This window comes from Neopsephotus bourkii, unplaced genomic scaffold, assembly GCF_033783945.1.
Source record: "Neopsephotus bourkii isolate Nb327-2 ecotype Australia unplaced genomic scaffold, CSIRO-AGI_Nbou_v1 NB_54, whole genome shotgun sequence".
NCBI classification, from domain to species: domain Eukaryota; kingdom Metazoa; phylum Chordata; class Aves; order Psittaciformes; family Psittacidae; genus Neopsephotus; species Neopsephotus bourkii.
Window position 1 is genome coordinate 1,273,520 of NW_026900571.1, and position 13,628 is coordinate 1,287,147.

General features: G+C 38.4%; 1 protein-coding gene across 2 annotated transcripts in view; it reads left to right on the forward strand.

Moving 5' to 3' along the window:
- Window positions 1-13,628, forward strand: part of CORIN (corin, serine peptidase) — a 138,645-nt gene that overhangs the window by 12,647 nt on the left and 112,370 nt on the right. For both annotated transcript variants that reach the window (XM_061352867.1, XM_061352856.1), the window contains exon 2: window positions 5,529-5,673. In XM_061352867.1, the coding sequence (XP_061208851.1) occupies window positions 5,529-5,673 (145 nt within the window). The remainder of the gene's footprint in view (window positions 1-5,528; window positions 5,674-13,628) is intronic.

Genomic DNA, 13,628 nt, shown 5'->3' on the forward strand with positions numbered 1-13,628 from the left:
GAGGATTCATCTTACACTTTCTACTTGTTATAGTGATTGTGAAAGCATGGTGTTATATTTTTTGGATGATAAAGTAGTCAAATAGAAGCGTATTGCTGACTTCCAAATTTTCATCTGAACAGGACAGAGCTGATAAAAAATGTAGAGCATCTGTAGCTTCTGTTACTCTCAGGCATTTTAATATTGGGTAACTGGGAACCATCTTCCCTTACTGGGAAAAGAAAGCTGTAATGCCTAGCATGGTCATTGTGAATGCAATATCTATACCTTTAAGACCAACATTATGAAAGCAGATAAAATCACAGGAGCTGACAACAGAGCACTGCTTCAGCATGAGAGGAGGAACAACATCAAAGGATATGGAAACTGCAGATAGTTTTCATAATTTAACATACTTTCTATACACAAGCTATTGCTTGGCTTGGTGGCAGATTCTTTAATGGCAGTGTGAGAACTTCTACAAAGCCACCTGTTTACTGCCCTCTAATGCCATTCTTCCTGCCATTTCATGGTAGTAGTTTCTTTTCTTTCCACTTTCCAACATACTCACTACATAGTACTTTGGTGTATGGCTTGTTCAAGATGTTTTGATGCTTCTGATCCATTAGTTGTCTTCTACTTTTCTTTGTAGAAACCCATCATGCATAAAAGATACTGACAGCAGGCTGCTAGCCCTAAGGTATTTCTTTACTGGGAGAAAATCTGTTAGCCTTGTGCTGACAACAGCAGGAGATACTTCTGTCAAGTGCTTGTACGTGGTTCAGGCTGTTTTGTAGACTAGAAACTTAGATACTTTTTGTGTCTAAAAGGAAAATTGTATGCTACCATAGGCTTTTCACCTATAAATCTTAACTTAATCTGTCATTTCTGTGCTTTAATATGACAGACATGTTATTAATATTACACCCATGAGATCACATTCTCCCCCCATCTTGCACAAGATAAGCTATGAATTTTGGTCTAATGAATTCTTAGTCTTTCTGTAGTCAGATGGGACTGTATTCCACACACACACACACACACCCCACCCCATCTTTTTTCTGCCTCTGTGGTTTCAGATAAACAGCTATGAGCAGTTGAATCCAGCAGTCCCGGATAAGGCTAGGATTTTTATAAAATCTTCCCTGAAATTAGCTCAGAGTTACTTCATGGTGTATGTCCTTTATTGCAGTCGTTGCTGAAAGAACGGCGCTCAGGTAAGCAGTGAGTTTAGGCATTTTATTAGGGACAGAATATTTCAGCTGTTAGGAGAAATTAGCAGATGTTTTTTAGCATCCTGCACTCTGACTATATTCTTGTTCAATACAAAATGTGACTGTAAATGACTTAAAAACCGAACACTGAGATTTTCTAAGTATGGTGCACACATTACTTAATTAGAAAAAGTCCTTTTTGAATTGACTTTTCTAACAACAGTTGTAGGAAGGGAACTTACACCAGTATTCTTCAAGTACTGAGAATATGATTTGGTCCAGTGCTGTACTAAGTCTGGTTTATGCCAAAATCTCCAGCAGTTAAGCTTGGTTTCCTTCAGTCTGCCCTCAAGGATTCTGCTTCTGTATTCTTGCCCTTCTCTTGGAAAGGGAGATAAGCGTGTATCTACAAGGCACCTCAGTCTTACAGACTTGGAGAATGATTCTGAGGAACTCTTGACTACGGAGAGAGTTGAACGAAGTTGTTTCTTATCTTGGCCACTAACCTGTTGAAGTGAGCCAATGAATAAGCATGTAGCACCCCTATCTCCTTCTACAGGTCCATTTTTTTTCCTGAAGATTCTATTATTTATGCCTCAATTTCATTATTTATTATAATTGAGAGGACAGAGCATGTATGAAGTTTATGCAGATATCACTGGCATACTAGAGCATTTAAAACTGGAGCATTTATTCTTAGTGTATTACAATATTTGGTGGCAAGAGCAATATCAGCATCAGGAAATATATAAGTATATATAATGCATTTATTTTTATCTATAGGAGGTTTTATTAAATTGTCATTAATGATATAGGAACCACTAGCACTACCTCTAGTTTTATTTCATATTCACCCCATAAACTGATGGAAAAAAAGGTCATGTAGGTGTTCTACTGATGGAAAACTGGCAAAACTGGCAAAACTTATGTTTGCTGAGTAGGTGGTGGTGATTTTAAAAAGGTTTAGTGCATTGCATGAGGTCCTTTCCTGTAGAAGGGAAAAATAAAATGTGCCGTTTAGTTGCCTATAAATATTTACTTTGTTATTATACGAAACTAGCAGTTCGTGGTGTTTAGAGAAGCATGTCTTTCCCAATCCAACATTCTTTTCTTGAGCAGTCACTGGAAGCGAATTTGGATACAACAGTCCCTTTTAAAATCTGTGCTGGTAAGTTGTCAGTGCAAAAGTTTAGTGTTATTGTTGCTTTCAGGAGTTGACACGAAGGAAAGTGTTTGTAATTCTCCTTTAGTATGAATAAAAAGTAGTATCTACAGTGCCAATAGGCTTAAGAAATAAATTCTTACAGAAACTGGAACTTGAGAAGCTTGGTGTTTGCATTGGCACACGTGTAATGTTTCTCCTAGGTTAACTCTGAGGCATCTGTACAACAGTGGTGGTAACTCTGCTCTCAGTTAGACGCTTGTGCTTGGGATGAATAAATCTCGCGTGCCTCCAAAACATCCAATATCGCCTCCTCACAAGAAGAGTCAAAACCATTGATAATGAATACTGTTTCTGTGTGTTTTATCAGTTCTTTGAGAATATAATTTTGTTGTTTATTGATAAGTTGTTTTTTTCTAGATTAAGCACTCTAGGTGGAGTCATGGGTCAGCATTTACCTTGTATTGCACTGGGTAGAGCTGGGCACTTTTGCCTGGGGTTTTCAAGAAGTGTATCTTGATTTGGAATCCTTCCTTTAGAAAAAGGAGCTGGATCTTATGTTTGTTTGTTGTGAAGAAACTAAGAGTCAGCTCCCGAGTGCCCTCATCAGTGGGCTGTGTAGCGATGCTCCTGCTCACTATTACCAGGCCCAGCAGAACTGTATTTTTTTACAGAATATCATGACCTCAAGGGATAGTGTGCACTGATTCAGGAGTTTATGTTCAGGTGGTTGTGGTACTGTGCTGAGTTGTAGATCTAATTTTTAATTGCTTTAGGCTGAAGAGGGAGTTGAACTCAACAGCCCCGTTTCCTGTGGGAGCACTGTAACCACTGCACTGTTAGAAAGAGCAATTTTATGCCTTTTTTGTTCTCCTTTTCGGCTACGCTTTCAAAAGCAGCTATGGCAGCTGTGTTTGAGAGATCTGTATTCATAACAGATCTGTGTTATTCTTCTGTTACCTGCACTCAGCCCTCCCAAGGGGACCTAATACAGACTGTTCAAACCAAGGTCATGGAATTCAGGAAGCCTGCCATGAATAGCTGCTAAGTTGCTGTGTTCCAGCATGGCCATAAGCAAAACTTCAGACAGACTTTGAAGATTTTAACATGAGAATGTAGGCAAATATGGACTGCAGGAAGTTACATACTCAAATGTTGCTTTAGGTGACTTTTAGGACCTAAATCCTTATTATCTATGCCTAGATATTTGAGCTATTAATTGCTGGTAAAGACAGTAATTTAGCTGAAATATCCCTAAATCTTGGGGTTTTTGCAACTTCTGAATAAGCCATTGATTAAGATAAACACTTCTGACAACCAAATAACTCTCTCCAACATTCTTTATTTTTCTCTTGTGGTGGGAAATGGTAATGATCATGTTACAGATGTTTTCAAGTCACCCAAGCTGTACCTTTTCAATGTATGGAGCTGCCGCTCTTACTGCTCTGACCCCGAGCAGGCTGTTTCAGATGTTCAGATAACTCCATCATCTTGAAGCTGACCATCAACTTACATCCTTCTTGCTAGATAAGCCCAATAGCAGGATGGTGTTGGGACTGAATCATTGGAATGGGAAGAAGTTTATCAAGTGAGATACTGCTAGCACCTCACACCATGCTGGTACCATATGCATTTGCAATATAATCTGGGCTTTACTTTGAACAGTAAAAGTAGCAAAAAAAGTCATATGGGACACTGCAGTAGATGTGTCCCAAGGAGGTCAGATAACATGTGATGCTTAGCAGTATTAGAAAAGGTACATAGAACTGCACAAATGCAATTTCCTTAACTTGTCTGTACAGTGCCTGCAATGTCTAGTAATCAGGGTTTTCAGAAATAGATGATAATTCTAATACTATGAGCAAGGAAGTTTTCCTTACAAATAGTCTTTTTGCCATGTTGGAACAAGAGACATTGTGGAATGATGGAAAATATGGAAAATCCCATTATGCCTGCAGGCTTCTCAGTGAAGTCAGTGAGGGTATGTGTGGGGTGTAAATCTAGTCTTTGTGCAGCAATTCCTTAAGAAATAATTCAACTTCCATTTGTGCCTGTTGGTCTGGTAACCTGTTCTTCACAGAAAGGCACTTCCAGCAGAGCCAGTTAAAGGGATAACCCACAGAGACTGGCATTTACAAACTAATTATATGTATATATATATCAGTCTCTTGAGGTTCTTCGGAGAAAGAATGCATTTACACTCTTGTGTCCTGTCGCAACAACCTTCAGTGTGATTGACCTTCCAGACGACAAGGATAAACTGTTAGTCATCCTTTGGGAAGACACTGTCTGCAATTAATAATCTTATCATCCAATTTCACCTATTGTAGCGAAAAATATTTTTAGTCAATTTTGAATAAAGGTGTATTAACTTCATAACACAAGTTTCAATCTTGCCATTAAATATTCATTTGGAATGTTGTTTTTGTTTCTGTTTAATAAGTATGACATTTTTCCAGTATATGAGATCATAGCTACCACTCCTAAAACGGAGATCCATTTTACATAACCATAGCGTCTGTGTGTGTTAAATACATGTTTAGGCTTTTGCAAAGGTTTGAATTTTTGTACTTTGTGCAGCTCAACTGAATTCAAAAAAGAATTTTTCTCCATTATTTAGATTTCACTTATAGAACAGAAAATATTAGTTGTAAACTCTACAGAATACTGTGATAAGTTATAATTTGGAAAGTACTTAAAAAATGAGATAGCATTATTATGCGTAAGTGGAACAGTCCTTATCACTTCTATTGTCACTTAAAACAAAGATTATAATAGTTCCTTGGTTCCTCAAAAAAACCCCCATAAAAACATGGAGCTCTGAATAATTGTCAGTGGTTTATTTTTAATTATGAAATAAGCTGTGTTTAGCCTTGTTGTTTGAATTTATTTTTATTTTTTTTCCAATGAAACATCTATCCAACTTCTAGTTCATCAGAAATGTTCCCAAATTTCAATGAAGCTGTAAGTCTGTGGGTATTGGGTGAACTAAACTAAATTCTATGGATTACACTGGGTTGTCCATGGAAAGGACAGTTTACATACAACTTTTAATGAAGACTCTAAAAGCTATTTATAGCATATATTTAAATCATATAGCCGTTCTGTGCAATCATGCTTTTGAGTTACTGACTGACACCAGAATGATAGAGCTGTGCTCATTTGTTTTTCAGGTCTTAGGAGCAGATGAAGATAATATGGGGGATGGTTGCTCTCAGAAACTGGCTTCTGCCAAGTTCCTTCGACTTTTGCTCCTAATACTGATTCCGTGCATTTGTGCCCTTATCCTTCTGTTGGTGATCCTGCTTACCTTTGTAGGTGAGTCCTAATTGAGTAAATTGACACATTTGTAATCAGGAAAACTAAAACTGAGACTCCATTCTCAAGTGCTAATGTAATTGTGGACATTAAAGATATATCTTAGCACATCTACCTACCTAACGAATCTACTTAGTGACCTAATAATGTTTCTGTAGAGAAATAAATGTGCTATTCAGATTTATATATTAAAAATGTATTCAAGGTGCTGAAGAAGGAACCTTTTCTGAATTTCCTAAAGCAGATTTTTGAAGCGTATGCTACCTTGAGCATGTAGTATGTAGGTGGTTTTCAGCAGTCATTTTACAAGTACAGAAAGATATTTATGTTAGAACTTTAGATCACTGTCAGTGGAATTGAATATTTATCACATTATGTTACACACTGATGTGCAAATCTGATTTTTATTTTCAGGTGAAAGTTAAAGTATAAATAGCCTTTCTGAACATCTTAACTATAAAAATCTTTCTGAACAGCCTAAAAAATATTACTGTTTGAAGGAAAAACATTAATTTCTTCTGAATATGAAATATGTATCAATGCAGAACCCCAAGTATATTTTGTGGAAACTTGTTCCGGGGATATTAGCTTCCATAATGGCTTAGTCTGTTAACTAACTTTGTGTCTGTTACAGAAGTGACAGGTAATCATTTATTAGAATTTTTTTTAAAAAAGCCTTCCCTTTGTTGCCTGTAAAGAAGCTGACATATCTTGTTATTACATTGCTTTGACTACAACATGAGCAAGAGAGTAATGCTAGGTTAAAGAGTTAATTCTTCAGCCAAAAAAATAATAATAATAAAGCAATCATCTACTTTCAATGCTGAGGGCTGCTGGGATTTTTCCTTGTTTTATTTTTTTGTTAATGAGAATATTTTCTATTTAAGCTTCTTTAAGTAAGTCAGAAGCACATCTGTAAAAAGTGATGTAATATATGAGCTATATAGATATAAATCTATTTTCCAATTTTAAACCCCCAACAGTACACGTCATACAGTCAGTTACCAAGCACAGGAAGAAATGAAACATGTCTCAGTATCACCTTCAGCACTGTCAAAATCAAGACAACTTAAATCTGTTTTCTCAATTCAGTCTGTAAAGGATTTGCAACAAAACATTGTAGGCCTGTTCTTCTCATTTAGCTTCAATTAGGGAAGTAAGAAAAAACCCGAAAGCTAGTCAATGTCATGATTGACAAGTAAATCTTGGGATGTATCTTTAAACTAAGAACAGCCTGAAGTGAATTAAGATCAAATAAATCTGGCAATTAGGAAATATGACGCCATTCAATTTACTTTCCTTATGTTCAGCATCCCATTTGTATCCTTCATATCTTCTGCCCTAGATTTTCATTTTTTGGTGAGAAAGCAGATAAAAAAGCAGGTGTGTTTACGTCAGCTCTACTAAGTCTCCTCCTGAGGCATGTATTGACATAGCACTCATTAAAATGTATGAAATCCTCTGGAGAAATGGGACCTGTTCTAATCCTACTTACACAGCAAAAGCCAGGACTGTATCCTCTAAGTCAAGGTTATTCCTGTAGGGTGAAGACATGATGGTATTACCCAAGTCTAAAACTGGCAAAGCTCCCTTCAGCATCTTTCAAATTAGCACAGTTATAGTTTAGCATTCTTCTCAGCAGCTTTAATTTTATGTGCATTGATAGTCTAGAAAAAAATGTATTGATGACTGGAATTAAATGAACAAATTCTGTGGGCAATATAATATAGTCTTTTCTATTTATCGAGAATATAGCAGTTGATACTCATTTCATTTCAGATCACTAACTGAACTCTGTTACAGTCTATTTTCATGAATTATAATGTAGGAAATGAGTTGACAGTCCTGGGGGCTGGACTAGATTATCTGGTGTTTGGACTACAGGACTACATGATCTCTAGAGGTCCCTTCCAACACCAACAATTCCGTGACTAGCTAATGCAGCTTATTCTATATATAGGAAATTCTGTTCTTATCATGAAATAGAGGAGTTAAATTCTGTGGTTGTCATTCTAGTATCTTTCAGTGGTGCTTAGAACATAAACGGATAGCTTCAGTATATCATTTAGAACCTTATGACCTTTTTTATTTGTTTTGTTACTTTGGTAACAAACTCATCAGAAAATTAGGCCTTTTCTATTTTACATGAAAGTATTTTGTTTCCCATGGTAAATACGTAGGTAATTATTATTTTCCTTCTGTAATGTTTTTTTAATTAAATGAGGCATATACTAAGGAAGTGTGGGCTTGATGATCAGGTAGTGAGGTGGATCAAGAACTGGTTGGAAGAAAGAAGGCAGAGAATTGTGGCCAATGGTGCAGAATCTAGCTGGAGGTCTGTGACTAGTGGAGTGCCTCAGGGGTCGGTGTTGGGACCAGTGCTGTTTAATATTTTCATCAACGACCTGGATGAGGGAACCGAGTGTACTCTCAGCAAGTTCGCTGATGACACTAAACTGGGAGGAATGGCTGACACACCAGAAGGCTGTGTTGCCATTCAGCGAGACCTGGACAGGCTGGATAGTTGGGCGGGGAGAAATTTGATGAAATTCAACAAGGGCAAGTGTAGAGTCTTGCATTTGGGGAAGAACAACCCCATGTACCAGTACAGGTTGGGGACTGACCTGCTGGAAAGTAGCGAAGGGGAAAGGGACCTGGGGGTCCTGGTGGACAGGAGGATGACCATGAGCCAGCAATGTGCCCTTGTGGCCAAGAAGGCAAATGGCATCCTGGGGTGCATTAGAAAGGGTGTGGTTAGTAGGTCAAGAGAGGTTCTCCTCCCCCTCTATTCTGCCTTGGTTAGGCCGCATCTGGAATATTGTGTCCAGTTCTGGGCCCCTCAGTTCAAGAAGGACAGGGAACTGCTTGAAAGAGTCCAGCGCAGAGCCACAAAGATGATTAAGGGAGTGGAACACCTCCCTTATGAGGAGAGGCTGAAGGAGCTGGGTCTCTTCAGCTTGGAGAAGAGGAGACTGAGGGGTGACCTCATCAGTGTTTACAAATATGTAATGGGTGGGTGTCAGGATGATGGAGCTAGGCTTTTTTCAGTGATATCCAGTGATAGGACAAGGGGCAATGGGTGTAAACTGGAGCATAGAAGGTTCCACGTTAACATCAGGAAGAACTTCTTTACTGTGAGAGTGACAGAGCACTGGAATGGGTTGCCCAGGGGGGTTGTGGAGTCTCCCACATTGGAGATATTCAAGGCCCGCCTGGACAAGTTCCTGTGTGATGTAATCTAGTTTACCCTGCTCTTGCAGGGGGGTTGGACTAGATGATCTCTTGAGGTCCCTTCCGACCCTTGGGATTCTGGGATTCTGTGATATACACACAAAAAAAGTGTGCTTGCAGCTTAGAACTTTCCTATTCACTTTCCTTACATCTGTCTTGTTGCCTGCACATCATTGCAAGTTCTAATGTTGAAGAAACTGAGAACTTGGTATGAGTGGAAGGAGACAGATAGAGCAGTAGAGTTACATTGTAGTAATGGAGAATATCCTACACAAGGTGTGTCATGGGGGCCTGCTTTCAGAATGTGTCATTAATCAACCTTTAAAAAAATATTTACCATCAAAGGATTCAAGATGCCATTGAAAAAAGTTATTTTGTTAGAACTGTTGGAAGTTAGAAAGGACAAAGCAAATTATCATTAGAGGTACACATTATTTTGACTAAAGATAAAAGAGACTTATGGTTCATAGAAGAAAATATCAAGGTGAGTTGTTTAGCTTTGATTTCTTTTAAGTGCTTACACTCTGGCTCTGCATACTCTTCTGTCTCTCAACAGCAGTATAGCATGTTTGTCAACCTGCAGAAGAAAACTAATGAATGAATGTTGTTTCACCCATTGAAGTAGAGGCAGTACCAGTTGCTATGAAGGAAGTCTAGCCTTTAGAGCATGAGTATGACCATACTAATTTGTTGATTGCCTGTGTTACATCAGAGAACAGGAAGGCTTATGAATGGTGCTTGCTCTGGACTGCCAAAGACCTAACATGCGAGACCTTAGCTACGAAGATCTAATTTAGCACTATGAATTTGAAGGAAGGGGGAAGGCTAGATTATGCATGACTGAAATTACTGATGCCTTACAATTTCATCTGGCCCCTATGGACATCAAGAACCTTCAAATAAGACTGATGATATTTTATTTTTTTTCCCTGGCGATTATTGTTAGTACGGTAAGTTTTCACCACTTTCCAGGTAAACAAACAATAACTGAATCCATGGTTTGAATACCAAATGTCAAGTGATTTCCCTCTTGAGAAATGTTAACAATCAAGTGTGCATGACACAATTTGAAATGATTTTTCAAGTCCTTGGCAGGGGTGTTGGAATGAGATGATCTTCAAGGTCCCTTCCAATCTAAACTATTCTGTGATTCTATGAATAGCTAAATCTTTCTTTAAAATGGAAACATCTAAGATCACCTTCAACTTGTCTTAGAGTCTGTACTCTATGTCCCAGTTTGCTTACACTGAAAAAAATCCTGAAGTAATGAATAGTGTGCAAATATTACAACAGTGAAAACCAGCATGTTTGTAAGAATGAAAAACCCTGGGCATGTTCATTCTTTTCCTTGCAGAGAGGAAGTATCTGAAGAGGGCCTATAGGGACACTGGGGAGGGACTCTTCATTAGGGACTGTAGTGGTAGGACAAGGGGTAATGGGTTAAAACTTAAACAGGGAAGTTTAGATTGGATATAAGGAGGAAATTCCTTCCTGTTAGGGTGATAAGGCACTGGGATAGGTTGCCCAAGGAGGTTGTGAATGCTCCATCCCTGGCAGTGCTCAAGGCCAGGTTGGACAGAGCCTTGGGTGATATGGTTTAGAGCGAGGTGTCCCTGCCCATGGCAGGGGGGTTGGAACTTGATGATCTAAAAGTCCTGTCCAACCCTAACTATTCTATGATTCTATGATTCTAATTGTTATAAACCACTTGAAACATTGTTCTTAAAAAGTCCTTCATGGCTGGTAAGCATTATATAATTTTTTTTTTTTTTAGTGCACCCTAATTGCTCACCATTGCAGTTATTTATCTGGGAAGACAAAATGTTTTGTACTTACAGTTCAATGAAAGAAAATCAATTCTATTAATTTAATAGTGATAAATGCCCTCCATGGTAGGTGTCCCATTCCTCCCATTCCTTCACATCATTATCCTCAACTCGTGGTTTTCCACCACCTCCTGTTAACAGCCATCCCCAGCTGATGCTTTGTCTATTGTTTTCTGTAGAATTCAGAGCAAGCCTTGTGACATACATAAGGAATGGTTTAATGTGTGTCAGACTTTTGCAATCCAGATGTAATTTTTGGGCATATGATCACTCTGCAGGACCACATCAATACTTTTGTTTTTCAGGCAAGCAGCATATCCTCTTATAGACATTCATGCATTTTGCAAAATAAATTTAAAAAATCTGTTAGTCTGTCAACACTGGTGGGAATGAGGGTTACAACTAAAGTCTTCAAGATGCTCTGTTGACTATGGATATGAAAATAATTGAGGGTTTGGTTCTCTCACCGTCCTTACATTATCAGCATGCAGTGTTTGTATTTTGACTCTGGTGTGTATCTTGAGATTAATTTTGGTTCTCAGAGAGAATTATTACACATGTTACGTGTGATGTGGTGTGTTTAGCATTTTCATGTTGCTCTCCTTACAAACAAAGCTCACTCCAATAGCTGAATGTCTGTTATCCTCATGTAAGTATGAACCGACCTGGGCAGTTCTGAAAACATTCTGTTGTTTGGGAAATCTGTAGCAAGATTCTGTCCACCTGAATGATGCTGTCAGTGTTTTTGCATGTCACTGGTTGAACAATGATCATTACTGTTAAATTATATGTGACCTGTATTCTCCTTTCCCTTCCCTTCCTGAGAACACAGAATAAACATCAAGAAAAGTACATCATAGTAAAGTTATTAGGCTTAGCTTTATGACTATTGGACATTCATGAAGTAATATGCATGTATCAAGATTCCTGCATCAATTTGGGAACCCAACTGTACTCTCCCATGAGGAATTTTTCACCACAAAAAGAAAGGTAAAGTTGCAGGGAGTTATACTCTAGAGTAAAAGGATCTTGATCCCTGAATCATTTGGAGTTGCTGGTAGTTCTCCAAGTCACACCAAGCCTTGAGGCATGTGACACGTCCTGAAGATCTAAAGTGACTAATGGCATGGAGATCCAAAAGTTGTAACTGTGAAAGCAACATGAAATATAAACAATTCCACTGTCAATCAATGGCGATATTTGCTGTAAGACAGGTGTCTAAGTTTAGGAGTTTAACACTAACATATTTATAAGCCACTCGGTCCTGAGCATTTTTCTGATGGAAGATGGTAATCATCAGCTAAATAATCTGCCAATTCTTTAATTTAACCTTGCCAACACGGGTGTATTATGGAGAATCTCCAAAGGACTGTATCCCAGGGCAGCCTGTATGTCAGTCACCATGACTGAAGCATGGATTTTGGCAGGGCATAGCTGATTACCAAGGAGCACATGGATCTTCCTTCATTAGCCAGTGCAAAATGATTAACACAGGCATGGAGTTCAGGATTGGTTTCTGAATTGCAATAGAGCCATTATGTGTACGTTACATTTCATTTCTTAGATTAAGAAAAACTCTAAATAAAAATTTCTAGTTACATCGTGCTCAAGAGACAGGAGAGTAAAGAAAGACACCGGATAAGATTTTGTGTTACACTGCAGTGTTATGACTGGGAACTTTCAGGCAGCAACAGCTGTTAAAAAGAAAGGTAGCTGCTGTTTTCCCCTCCAGCACTTTAGTATGATCCAGATATTTTTGCTGCTGCAACTTCGTTACCTTGAAGCCAGAAGCTTATGAAAGGCAAAATCTCTCCTTTCTGTGCATCACCTTAGGAGCCTGGGTTTGTTCTGCAGCTTCTGTAAAAGACGCCTTCCACCAAGTCTGCTTTGAGTTCTGTTTGATCTGGAAACTGATTCATTCTTTGTGTAAGTCACCTGTAAAGTTGGAAAAAAATAATTACAAATGACCTCATTTTGGCCCTTTGGGCAGCTGGTAAGCAGTTTAAGGTAATGTCTTTACTTGACAGGAGGAGCAGGATATAGTTTATGATTGCAGCTGTACTGATGTGCAGTGGTTTGGTATGCTATGGGACCTTCATATTATCAGTCATATTCCCATTTTTCAGAGTGCATGGTCATAGGAACAGACTCTGCAGAAGAAATCACAGTGGGTGTGTGCTGAATAGTAGTGAAACTGTGTTTTATTACCTGTGTAACCACCTCATTCATTACACATGCTTGGTAGGCTGCTTTGCTCTGTTTCATTAGCTTCTTAAATAAACTTGGTCTTTGGGAGATTTCCTGCTGTGAACTGCTAGAAACCACCCACAGCATAGACTGCCAAAATCTCATTTTAATAGCGTGAACAGTGGGACTATTTCTTAGATCTCATAACTGTCCATTTCAGATCTTTAAGTAAAGCATTAATTCCCCAGTAGTGAACAGCAACTGGAAAATGATCATTAAAACTCTTGGCAAAGCATTGCTTCTAACCGAACGGGCCTGGTGCCAATCCCTTGGTTTTGTACCAAACACAGTGAAGGCCAGCATGCTCTATGTTTCTGACATTCGGACATGTCCAGCTGTAGCTGGATACAAATCCAAAATAGTTGCAACTATTTCTCAACAAATTAGCTACCTGGCCTGTTGTCTACTGTCGACAGCTCTGTATGAACTCAAATCTGAAGAATAGTTGGATATAGTGTGCATGTATACATGAATAAAATGCATGTTCTGTGTGTGTTGTATGGCTGTTAGCAAACATTGGTAGAGAGTAATTCAGTCCTCATTACTCAAGAGATTAAAAAAATAATTGACTGTTTTAAAGCATCATAGTGTTTTCTTAGGTATCTGATAATTTAAATAGTTCCTTTAGGACTCTTGTATGATGAAAAATCT